General features: G+C 36.1%; 1 protein-coding gene across 4 annotated transcripts in view; it reads left to right on the top strand.

Moving 5' to 3' along the window:
* The window catches only part of Fer (FER tyrosine kinase), a 304,379-nt gene that overhangs the window by 71,706 nt on the left and 219,786 nt on the right, over positions 1-12,887 (top strand). For all 4 annotated transcript variants that reach the window (XM_060368266.1, XM_060368267.1, XM_060368264.1 and 1 more), the window contains 2 exons: positions 234-356; positions 7,201-7,390. In XM_060368266.1, the coding sequence (XP_060224249.1) occupies positions 234-356; positions 7,201-7,390 (313 nt within the window). The remainder of the gene's footprint in view (positions 1-233; positions 357-7,200; positions 7,391-12,887) is intronic.

Here is a 12,887-nt window from a genome sequence, read left to right as displayed (position 1 = left end):
TGGAATATTGAAATGTTTTCTGTGTCATCCAACAAAAAATAAAGTAGCCACGTTTCTATTTAGCATTTGCTATATAGGTAGTGCAACCAAGGAACCGAAATTGTATCTTAGAGTAAATTACCGGTGCTACTGTCTTGACTTTTGCCAAAAGCTTCAGATGCTTGAATGGTCTTTGGGTCTGTGCACATCAGCACTTTCAGTGTGTTGACTAATAGTGATGCCCTTCCTTCTAGGCTGAAGACCTTAGCAGAAGAGCTTACACAGACACAGCAGTTGCTCTTAAGCAAGGAGGAGGCAGTCCTGGAGCTAGAGAAGAGGATTGAAGAATCTTCTGAGACCTGCGAAAAGAAGTCTGAGTGAGTAATAGGAAAACCATCTGAAAGTTTAATTGATGCATTTTTACTGCAATGCTTGCTACGTGCTGGTATGGGCATGGCATTTCCAGAAATGGCAGTTTTCATGTTGAAATGATGAAATTTCACATGACTCTGGAAAACTGTTTCTGTGGTTCTGTAAAATGTGATGGCTCATTTTCATGTCAACTTGACACAAGCTAGAGTCATTTGGAAATGTAAGCAAAATAAACACTTTCTTTCCTAAGTTGATTTAGTTCGTAGTTTTGTCACAGTGTTAGAAACCCCGACTAAGACAGATTCTTCATAAAACAAACAAACAAACAAAAAACTGGTCCTGTGTTTGTAAATGTAATGCCCTGATCACGTCTTAATGTTTTAAAAGTTTGAAATGTTTCATGAAGGATCCTTTATTAAAAGCTGCCTTTTTTTTTCTCAACATCTATATATTTTTTAATGACGCTTACTGTAGGCCCCTTTGTATAAAGGGGGACAGAGAGGTATTCTCTAGAGATTGCCTGATGTTACATTAAAAGGCAACCAAATAAACTAATTAGATTACACTAATCTACTTTGTATATAAAGATCAGTTTCAGATTTACTTTGCTGTTTTTGCTTTCCTGGTGTTTGTGTTGCTGATTTCTGACTTGAAAATACTTTTCTGGGTCTTCTGATTTTACTTGTCTTAGTACATTTCTGGCTTTTCTTTTTTTTTTCTTTTTCTTCTTTTTCTTTTTTTTTCTTTCTTTCTTTTTTTTTTTTTTTTTTTTTTTTGAGATGTATGTGAAGGCCAGAGTACAATGTCAGTTGTCTTCCTCAATTGCTTCTCAGCTTATTTTAGAGGCAGGGTCTCTCATTGGGCTGTAACTTGATGATGTAACTAGATGGGCTGGCTGACAAACCCCAGGGATTTTCTTGTCTCCCTGGCAGTGAGATTATAGGTGCTTGTATGCTTGGCCTTAGAGTTTTGTTTTTCATTTATTCTTTAAATGAATATGCATAATATGCATGAATACAATGTATTTAAATCATACCAACACTACTTGTCTCCCCTCTGACTCCCCGCCACTACCTCATGCCCTCCCGTCTTCATGTCTTCTCTTTGTTGCTCTCCTCTGCCTTTTATTCTACCCCTCCCAGCCACTCAAGTGCTGCCAGTGTGTGCATAGGTGTAGGGCACCACCCTGGGGAGCAGGGAAGCCTACCACACTGTGAGGAAAACTGACTCTCCCTTTCTCTGCAGCCGTTAATTGCCAATTAGCTAGGTGTGCAGGCTTCTCTCTCTATGCTGGAGTTTGGACCGGCTTGATCTTGTGTGGGTCTTGTGTTGTCGACCACAGCTGCTGTGAGATCATGAATGTCCAAAGGACATTACTTGGCAGCAGTCTTCCTGGCTTTTGACCTAAAATATTTTCACTCACCCTTCTACAGTGTTCCCTGAGCCTTGTGGGGGAAAGTGTGTGATCTAGACGTCCCATTGAGGACTGAGCATTCCAAGTAATCTCTGCGTTAACAACCATCCACTGCATATAGAGGCTTACTTGGTGATGGGTGGGTGTTGTACTGGTGTATAAGGATATTTACCTAGGGGGCACTTTAATTCTGTGCCTATTTAGCAGATTCCTAGAAGTAGTGCCTGTGACCTTATCAGCCACAGGTTCTTGTTCTCAATTATAATACCAGGCATGAGTTTCCTCCTGCAGGACAGGTCTTAAATGCAATTAGAAAGTTGTTGACCTCCCCAAAGCATTCATGCCACTCTCGCACAGAAAAGTGTATTTTAAGATGTCAAGTCAGTCATTATTGTAGTTTGTAAGGTTCAAAAGCTGTGTCAGACTGTTGATAGCTTTTCTCCCCTAACAACCTGCAAAGTATCTTATTATACTACGAAAGCTAGCAGGTAGGAAGGAAGCTCTTAGGTCAGTACCAGTTTAATCTCTCCATGTTCTATGATCAAAGCATGGGGTGTCTTTAGTAGTAAGGTCATATTATCAAGTTTTAGGGGGGCAACCAAGATCAATGGCAATAACCTATTTTTTGTGAATGCTGGGGATTGAAATCAAGACCTCATGCTTGGGTGCAAGGATTTTACAAATTGAGCCATCTTCCTAACCTTCTTCTCTCTCTCTCTCTCTCTCTCTCTCTCTCTCCATCTCTTTCTCTCTCACTTTTTGCGTGTGTGTGTGTGTGTGTGTGTGTGTGTGTGTATGTGTGTATGTATGTGTATTGTATACATGCACAAATGTATATGCATATGGAAACCAAAGTTCAATGTTAGGTATCCTCGAATTTTTTTCTTTTTTCTTTTCCTTTTTTTTTTTTCTTTCTTTTATTTTTGGAGTCAGACTCCTTCATTGAACCCCTGAGCCCACTACTTTGGGTATGTTGGCTGACCCATGAGCTCCAGGATCTTCTGTGTCTCCCTTCCTCCCACCTAGCACTGAGGTTCAAATGCTCACCAACACACCTGGCTTTTATGTGGGAGCTTGGGATTGGAACTTAATTCCGACGTTTGCATGGAGGGCATTTTAACAGCTGCACCCTCTACTCATCCTGCACCTTCTCTTGACTTATAGTTGTGCTGACTTAAAATTACAGTATATACTGGCACGCTTGCTCTAGTCCTGCCTGCTCCCATACTCTCACAAGTGCTTTACATTTTCAAGGCTCTTGGGTTTTGTGGTTTGTTAGATTTCCCTCATCTACATCTGCTCTTATTTTTATTATAACTTCTCAGATATTCTCTACTTCTGTCAAATTGCTGATCTTCTCACTTCCTTTGCTGTAGTCGAATGAATGTCGATATCACAGAAAAACGTAAAGCTTTAAATGGCTTTGACCTTATTTTGGGGAACTAGATGCCCGAATTTACTCTCCCCCTTACTACCATCCTTAATGCCTATTTTTACAGTGAACGTACTTATTCCAAGCCAGTTTCTTGTGATTCTGTAAAGTCTTGATATCTTTTATTTTTCCAGAAATTTTGTGTTATTTTGTATGTTATATTTTACGTTTTCCTCCCAACAGGGTCCTTATGCTCAGTTTTTAAATATTGACTCCAAACCCCCCTTTGAGGTGCTGGGAACAGTACTCAGGGCCGACACCTGCCGGCAATGCTGGACACTCGCTCCCTTGTACCTCCAGCTGGGAAAACCCTTTTTTATTCTCCGCATCTCCTTCCGCTTTCTCTTTGGCTCTGAGTTTGAACTCATCTTAGTAGTAATTCTTACTCCTTTTCTGAATTACCATTTAGTTCTCAACTCACACATACCTAGCTTTTGCCTCATTACTATAGAAGTCAGAAAGAATCTCAAAGCTTACTCGTGGCCTGTAATAGGGTAGCTAAATTTGGCAGCTTTCTTTCTGGTCCTCTTGACCACCTCTGACAGGCTTTTCTACTCCGTGTCCCTTCTGTCCCCCTCGGCAGCCCTCCTATTCTGTTCTTTGAAAGTTTCACCACCTTCAGTTCGCGGTGCTGCCTCACACGTGCGTGAGGGCGTGTGCCGTTAATGGCTCCGCAGGGTGGCCGCGCTGTAGCGCTGGGACGTTCGGCCGCAGGCAACATGGCAGCCCCGTAGCTGAGGCCTGTCCAGGCAGGGCACCCTGGAATAGAGGTACCCAGAGGAGGGGGGGAGCTGGCCTGGGCGTTATCCTCCTGCGGAGGCCTTGCAGGGTCATAGAATTTGTAGGAGTTAGGAGGGTTAGCAGGGCTAGGTTTCCAGAGTGGACCCAATCGCGTAGCCTTTGTCACCCCGAGTTCTTATTGTTGGCTTTGGGCCATAATATGAGAATTAAAATATGAAATGTATTTATGGGACAAAATAGTTGTTTTGTTACTGCGCTCACTGATTCAGAAATTGGTGTATTGAATTTTGCCTTCATATTTATATGTTAAAATCTTTTGCCAAACAAATATTCTGAATAGGATTCCATGATGGTACATTTATGTTTTTTCCCTTAATATTTTCCGGGTTTGTCTTTTAGATTGTTCCTCTCATATCTATCTTTCTTTCTATCTATCTATCCATCCATCCTGCTTATCAACTTACCATTTATCTATCCTTTAATCATATATCCATTTACATATAGATTTAAATATCTATCTCTGTACTAAAATACACATATGTAATGAGTATAATTTTTGCACTAGCTTAAAACATTATCTTACAATTATTTTTAGGGCCAGGTGTGGTCATAAATGTCCAACCCGTTTTTTTAAGAAAAAGCATTATCTTTATTTTTATAATACTTTATTATATTCATATTCTTTGTTACTTGAAAGTAATAAAATGATAAAATTACATTTCTTCAAAAATACTATTTTTATGTTCATATTTCTGACTTATTTCTAAATAATAGAATCTGAATGGATTTTTACTTAATATTAAGAATTATTTGTCCCATCAACATACAGTAGGGTCTTAAATCTTCGGGTTTAATATGTGCTTCTAAATTGCTAATATTTGCAGCTTCTGAAGGAAATTGAAAAGCTTATCCCTGGATTAGGTAGGAACTGAGGTTGCCTGCTATGGAAACACATAGACTTATTGCCTTATAGTTTTTTGGGTAGTTAATAATATGATGTTTTCAGACATTCTTACTATTATTTTACCCTCTTCTTCTACAAAAATACCATTGTGTTTGTTTTGTGTTGGCCCTGCTCTGGTGTGCCATAATATACCCAGTGAGATTTTACTGGTGAAAACTAAGTTTTCCTTTGCAAGCAGGTTACCAGTTGTAAGATACCTTCTTAGGGGTGACCCTGTGTCCACTTCCCGCTCTCTGGGACCCTGTCTGGCTTGAATCTGTCCAGGTCCCCGTGAGTGCTATATGAGTGAGTTTTTACTATAAATACACAGCTAAAAAGTTTTATTTATTTGTTTGTTTGTTTGTTTGTTTTGAGACAGGTTTTCTCTGTGTAGCCTTGGCTGTCCTGGACTCAAGTTTGTAGACCAAACTGGCCTCGAACGCACAGAGGTCTACCTGCCTCCACCTCCCAGAGTGCCAGTTAAAGTGTTTATTTGGCTATTTGGTTAACATTTACCCTTTGCAACTATTATCCTCGTTATATGTGTAGTTATCCGCCTTTAGATATTTTCTTTCCATCCCTGCTAGCCTTTATGTAAGACTGTTGATAACAGTCCTTTCAGAGGATTATTTTTAAGTATACCACATAATTTTGCCTGCATGTGATAAATCATTCATTGAATAATCTTCTGGTTGTATGTGAAAATGTGTTATGACATCTTACCTGATATATTTAGAACTATTTCTTATACTGTTGTCACAGTTGTTGTGATTCTGTGGTACTTTGTGTTTGGTGTATGTTAGGAACTCCCCCCTCTTTCCTCCCTCCACTAAGTTCAAAATGTGTAAGCAGATAGAATTTTTCCAAGGTTTCCTGATTTGATGATGGTTTTAAAAATTAACATTCTTTGAATAGATCTTCTGAGAAATAGAAATGCCAATTTATTGCAAAAAAAAGCAATTACCAACTAATACGCAAGCCAGCATGAATTTACCAAGAAATCTGTACAGATCTTAAAAATAGGTCACAGATTACTCGATGAAGATGATATGCATGGTAATTATAACTTATTAAATTCTGATGTTTAGAGCAATCTGTCTTCTGGACATTTCTAGGTCTTCTACAAATACTCTTAATCATAAGTTCTGTTTCCCCCAACTTCACATTGTTCTCTGAAATTCCTTGAACTGTAATTGAGAAGACCAGCATTTTTTACTGTGGTCACTGGAACTGTCCCTGCTCAGACTGCAACTGAGTTCTTAAAATATCACTTGTCAGTAGACATCTAACTCAGTAACTTAACTGTGGCTCTGTCTTTCTGTATTTATTCAGGTTATGTTTTCATTCTTTTAAGTAAGTTACCTCACTATCTAATTCAGAAGCAGTCACTGATTTTGAGTCTGTTGTTTCTTATCTATTAATAACTTAGCACAGTGCACTTTTAAGATGCTAATGTCATATTCTGTAAAGACATTCCTGGCAGCACTTTATTTATCTTTATGGTGGCCTTGTTGTGGGAAAATTAGTTTGAAATTCCCACTGTGGGGAGTCCCTAAAGGGCCAACTTTCTAAAGGAGGGGTGGGAGAATCTGCTGTCTCCATGTTGGCCATAGTAGAAAGATTCGTAGACTTATGCTCAGTCAGTTATGGTCAAGTCTGACCCTGCCTTGTTACTTATCCCAGATTAAGACACACATTTCATATTGTACACAGCTCAGTGTGTACATCAGTGTGTGTACTGAGCTGTGCTCACATTGTGGCCATCACTTTAATTTTATTAGTTTTACCCCAGGAACATATCATACCTTAAGTATATAATCCATGAGACTTGAAACTAATTTAATATTTTTATTTTGTCATTTTTTTTCAATCATTTTAAGGCTTGTGTTCCTAAACCTAACACCTGATGAGGTAGATGGTTTATGTATAAAAGAAAATGAATGCCATAAATTATAACTTACTTGAAAATGTCTTGAGTGACTTATTTTCTTTTTATTAATTCAAATATCCAGTAAGCATTGGTATTAAAATCTGTTTTCATATTTTTATGACTGTAAAGGAGTACTGAAAATTTACAAAAGCATAATCTGCACACACATAGACACATAACACACAGACACACACAGATATGCACATACAATACACATAATACATATACATACAGACATACACGCAGACATACAAACATACATGCATATGGCACAAACACATACATACACAGACACACACACACACAGACATACACAGAGTCACACACACTTTTTCATTAATGCTTTTACTTCTTGTAAAATAATATATATTTATTTCATTCTATTGTAGCATTGTGCTTCTTCTGGGACAAAAACAGGCACTTGAAGAGTTGAAACAGTCAGTCCAGCAGTTGAGATGTGCTGAGGCAAAGTGTGCAGCACAGAAAGAATTACTGGAGCAAAAAGTGCAAGAAAATGATGGGAAAGAACCACCTCCGGTGGTAAATTACGAAGAAGATGCGCGGTCAGTCACATCGATGGTAAGCTCTGCAGCCGTCAGGCGCAGAAACAGAAGTGTCTGGGTAGTAAGTGAGCACAGACCTCGTTCTGGTTTGCTGTAACAGATTATTACTCTTGTTGACATGCAGGTGCTATTAGACTTATTTGTAAATGCAGAATAGACTTACCTGTCAGTCACCTCAGAGAACACTTCAGGACCACCCGTAGAGTCAGAGGACAGAAAGCTCTTCTCTTGCGTTCAAAACTGAAAGGACAGACTGCAGTTGTTTTTATTCCTGGGAGACGGCAGGAAGGTAGGGTATCATTGAAAGATAGCAGTAAGAATAAGGAGAAAGCTATTCGTTGACTATTTCTTAAGAAATTTTTTGCCTTAGATTGATAGTGTGTTTATTTTTTTGACAGTATAAACAACTGATTTAGCTTAAAATTTTGCTTCTTAATTTGTTCAAATTTATAAACTTAAAATTTAATTTAATTTTAGTTTTATTAGCTGCTTAATGTCTACTATATGTCAGTCTATCTATCTGTCCATTCATCCATCTGTCTGTCTACCCCCTTGTCTACATAATGTATCTGTTATCTGTGTTGGTAATTATTAGTAGGGAACAGTTTTGTTCACTGGGACATTTGGCAGAACCACTAGATACTATCAAGAGCTTGTTAACATCTACTGTGCACAGAATAGTCCCTTGAAAACTGTCCCAGTGAAAACTGTCCAGGCCAAAATTTCAGGAGCACAATGCCTGAGAAGTCCTTTGCTATATCTTTTTTTGTTTTCTCTGGACAGCTCGATGTATGCTATGGTGGAGGTATATAGTTGACATTTTAGTAATTTTTTCAATTTATGTAATCTTAAGTAAGTATGTGTTATATAAAAATTATAATATATAATAAATAGAAATATTTATTATAAATAAATATTATAAATAATAATATATAAACAATATAATAAATGTAATATGTTAAAATAAAACTGTGTTAAATAGATTCAAATGTCCCCACAGGTCATTTTTAAAACTTCAATAACATAGAAATGAATTTACAGTACTGGAATATTATAATTATTGCTGCTTTTGTTATTAATTTTGCTGATTTACACAACACTTTGCAAATTGTAGCTTGTTTTCCAGTCAGGATCTGCCATGAGAATATTTCTTCTGCTTTATGATTCTTGATACCTATTGGATATTCATATTCATTCAGAGGAATTCACATTTTTTTCTGTCACTGGCCTTTGAGAACTTTTATCCTTCCTTTGATAATTATTTTTGTAATATTTCTTTATCTGCATGTGAGTGTGGAATTGGCTACTTAATTATTAATAGTTTGACTTTCTTAGATTATAATACTTTATATAATTAATTTTAAGTAATTTAATATGCATATAACTTATGCTGGTACTGTCATAGTGAAATAAAAAGTAGTTATTCAAGTGACTGCATAATTACTATTTCCAGTGGATAGCTATCACTTAAAAACCCTTCCTTTAATAATTTGTGATCCTTTAGAGTTTAATTCTTGTTATCAAAGAGATTTATTTATCAACTCAATTGAATAAGCAGTGTTTTATAGAAAATAAATAATAAAGTTTAAGAAAGCAAACTGCTTTTTGATACCATCAGCCTCCTCTTACACTATTTATGTGATGATTTATAAGTGAAGATACTACCTTGCTAATTTTAAATAGTGCTGTCTGCTTTACTGTCAACAATTTATTTTCAGTAATTGATATATAATTTTCAGTATCTCTATCTACTCATTGAAACAATGCCTTTAGTAAGTCTTTAATTAAAAATTAAAATTTTGCCATGTGTGGTGAGTGTTATATACCTCTAATTCTAGCACTTGAGTGGCTTAGGCAAGATGATGGCAGTTGGAGACATCGTGGGAAACGATGCAAAACTCCATTGCAAAACAACCCAAACCAAACCGAAATGAAAATTTAGCAAAGCTTTCATTGAAAAATTTGTCAGGTTTTCAAAAGGAAAACTGTATATTATTTGTAGTTTAAAACAATAAAGTGAAATTTTGTAAATTATATAGGCTATCACAGATTGATATGTTTTATAGTATTTTTTGGAAGAAGGAATATATCTGATGCACAGTTCTTCTTATTAATGTTCCCTACTTGTATTGGTGAAATTTCTGTATTCTTTAACTTTTTCAATTAATATTTATGATACTTATTTTCAATTAGTTGAAAATAATAAAAATTGTAAGGCTTAAAATTTTTCCCAAAATGACTACTTAAAGCATTGTTTTATGAATAACATTTTAAAACCAGCTAGACTGTATGTGAGGGGTAGGGGACTTAAGGGGTAATGGGGGAAGAGACAGTGTCATGTGTTTTTCACTCGTGCTAGATCCAGATTTAAATATAGCTATGATCTGTCTGTCTATCATCTATATCTATCTACCTATCTATATCTATGTAGCTTATCTATATATTTTCTTCCTCCCTTTTTCCTTCCTTCCCTCTGTTCCTCCCTCCCTTCCTCCTTTCTTCCCTCCTTTCCGTGTGGTGGGAGACATTGAAGGAAAAGGGTACTATCTGGGGTAGGAAAAGGCCAGCAGGTAGGGCTGGAAGAGTGCACGCTCTCTGTGAATCGAGGATTTATATTGTATTGTTCTTCAGTTCTAGTTCTTGAGATGAGAGCAGTGTACCCCTGAGTCGTGTTAGGAGCATAGACTCTGTAGTCTCCCCTTGCATAGCTACGCAGACATCAACATTTTCTAGTAACCAAGTAAGCATAAGCTGCTGGCTTTACTGTTTATTTATTAAATACGTTTCTTTAGTGTGCTTATTAACCTTCTAGTCACATAATAAGTATTATTTTAGTATCTGTGAATTGAGGAATTTAAACTTCCTTTTCACACCAGAGTTACCTGTTTTATGTTATGACAGCTTTGGACTAAGTATAGTGATTTTTGATGAAAGGATCGACACGTATGTCAGGTCTATGTGTCTAGAGCTGATGGCAGCCACAAAATTGCTTTCTTCTTCCAAAACGTGTAGCTTTCCTATAAGAGAATTGATTTCATTTTATATTCCTCCAATTGACATTTCATGTAAACCCTTTGATAGGCTGAGACACAGAATACATGTATTGTCTCTGTATATACTGAGTAGCTATTCTTAGCTGACAGTAGTAGTGATAAACACTTGTGTTACGTTTTCAACCAATGAAATATCTTTTAAAAAATTGCCTGTCATATGACTCAGTGGTATTCTGTTTACAGTAGTGTCTGATGTTTTAGTCCTATGAAAGAATACTAAACTTCACTGAATTAATGAAAGCATATTGAGAGAATTGTTCAGAGTTTGCTGATTCTTACCTGTTCACTCATGCTTGACTGATACAAGCTGAATTCAGATCATCATGAAAACAGATACATTTCTTTTCTGGGTTTGTGTATATATAGACTTTATTTAATTGTTATCAACTTAAATATTTTAAATTGTTTTCAAGGATTTGATTCTTTTATAGTATCTGGTAAAATTAAGAAAACACAGGATTAGACCTTTGCATCATCTTTTCCTGTACGACGCAGTGAATGTTTTTTATCATCTTTCATTTGTATATTTGTGTTCTTATGATAAAAACTCATTTAATCAGAAAGAGTCTTAAGCAGACACATAAGTTAAGAGTGAAAACCATGAGTTTTTTTCTGTATTTTCAAGACATTAAGGCTATACAGATATGGTTATACAGACAGGTTGATTCAGATTTTCACTAGTGGTTTAACTTACCAACAGAAATTAATGCCTATGCATTTTCTAGCATTTGATGACAGCATACAATTTAGAGGTCTCATTTTACTTTAGTGGTTGCTCATTATGCTTTAGAAAGTTGTGCTATGGAAGTAAGTCATAATTGTTTCTATTTTGGAAGTCATACTATACTTTTATGATGATGGGATAATTAGTGTACGTATTTAATGTTTTCTGGTAGATAGAAAATAAAGCAAACGTTGTCTATCCATATTAAGAAAAATTCTGGCCTTTTGTTTTTCATAGGACTATGAATGGCTAACTTAATTGTGTCATTTCTCATGGGTTTCTTGGCTGATTTGCAGGAATATTGCCTCTTTCCTACTTCCCTAAGCAGAAACAGTTGTGATGGTGTGTCAAGCAAGATGCATAATTTGATCGGGATTAGAGCGTGTGAGGTTGTCCCAATGTCCATCGTAGTTTCCCTAGAGTCTATTAGCTGATTGGCTGGAGGTGTGAAAGTGCTGTTGCTCAAAAGCTTCAGATTTCTTTCTAAGACAGCTAAGACAGAGCATGACTGTGTGTAGGAGTTTAAAGATCACAGGGGGCCATGTCACCACTTTGGGTGACTCAGCTTTTGTTTTCAGTGGTTAGTCAGACTCTTTTAAGCTGGATTCAGTGGTGCTTGCTGACACTCCCAGCTACTACGGAGACTGTAATGGTGATAATGCGAATTCAAGGCCAGCTGCATCGCTTGACTCAGTCCTACCTCAAAAGAAAACTAAACAGAAACCTCCCAGGTCCCCCAATTTTGTTTCAATACCACTTCCCATAGCTGAAAATTGTACAGTGGATAATAGATATTTTATATTTGTTCAGAGATAGATCTATGACATTAGAAGCATTTAGTGGTCAATTCCTTAGCTTCTTTTTTTTTAAAATGAACATTTCTATCTTTAAATTTTGGGGGGAATATTTTAGTATTAAAAATAATTGTTATCCTTGTGGAAACATAGTCTCTATAAAATTATTCTAATTTCCTCGTTGTCAGGATTAAAAAATGTTAATGATGGTGACTGAATGAAAAATTTCAGTCTTAATTTTTTACCTTTTTCTTACAGTTTTATTATGTATTTTACTTAATGTGTTATTATTTCTATATAGTTATTAATTTCACTTTAAATTTCTTTGTTGGATATATAGAAAATAAGTTTTAATGTAGATTTTAAAGATTTTCAAGATAAGTAATTGAAGAACACTGAAATTTTATGAAGACATATTTCATTTTGGAGGGAACATTTTTATCTATCACAGCTCAAATATTTTAAGTTTTCAAAGAGATTATTTGATAGCGAATTTGCTTCCTTAGCACTTGGTGATGCACACAGTCTCCTTATCGGTTGTGTTGGTCATTTAAACAGAGTGCTGAGAAGGGCACACACTCTTAGTTACTGTTCACCATGTGATGGTCAGTTTGCTAGGTAGAAAGTCTTCCTGAGACATTTCAGAGAATAACTTGTAAATGGAGGACATTGTGGAAATTCATCATTTTCTGGCATTAAGGTTATATCTTATCTTGGCTTTGTTATTATCAGTAGATTAATTTTGTGGTTTGAGGGTCTGAGAATTCATCTAAACTCTTACTGTATGATCACAGCGTAAGCTATGTATCTTTGAAATAAGTGGCAAGTTCTAGAAACATTACACAATTGTCTTGAAGTTTAAGAAAGTAATATATGAAAATGTTTAGTTCAACACCTTGTATATGGGTAAGTTCACTAAAGAGGAAGTATAAACAAAAGGAA

The sequence above is a fragment of the Meriones unguiculatus genome, chromosome 15, assembly GCF_030254825.1.
Source record: "Meriones unguiculatus strain TT.TT164.6M chromosome 15, Bangor_MerUng_6.1, whole genome shotgun sequence".
Classification (NCBI taxonomy): Eukaryota; Metazoa; Chordata; class Mammalia; order Rodentia; family Muridae; genus Meriones; species Meriones unguiculatus.
Note: the sequence above shows the minus strand (reverse complement) of the source record. Positions and strands in the feature narration are given on the sequence as shown.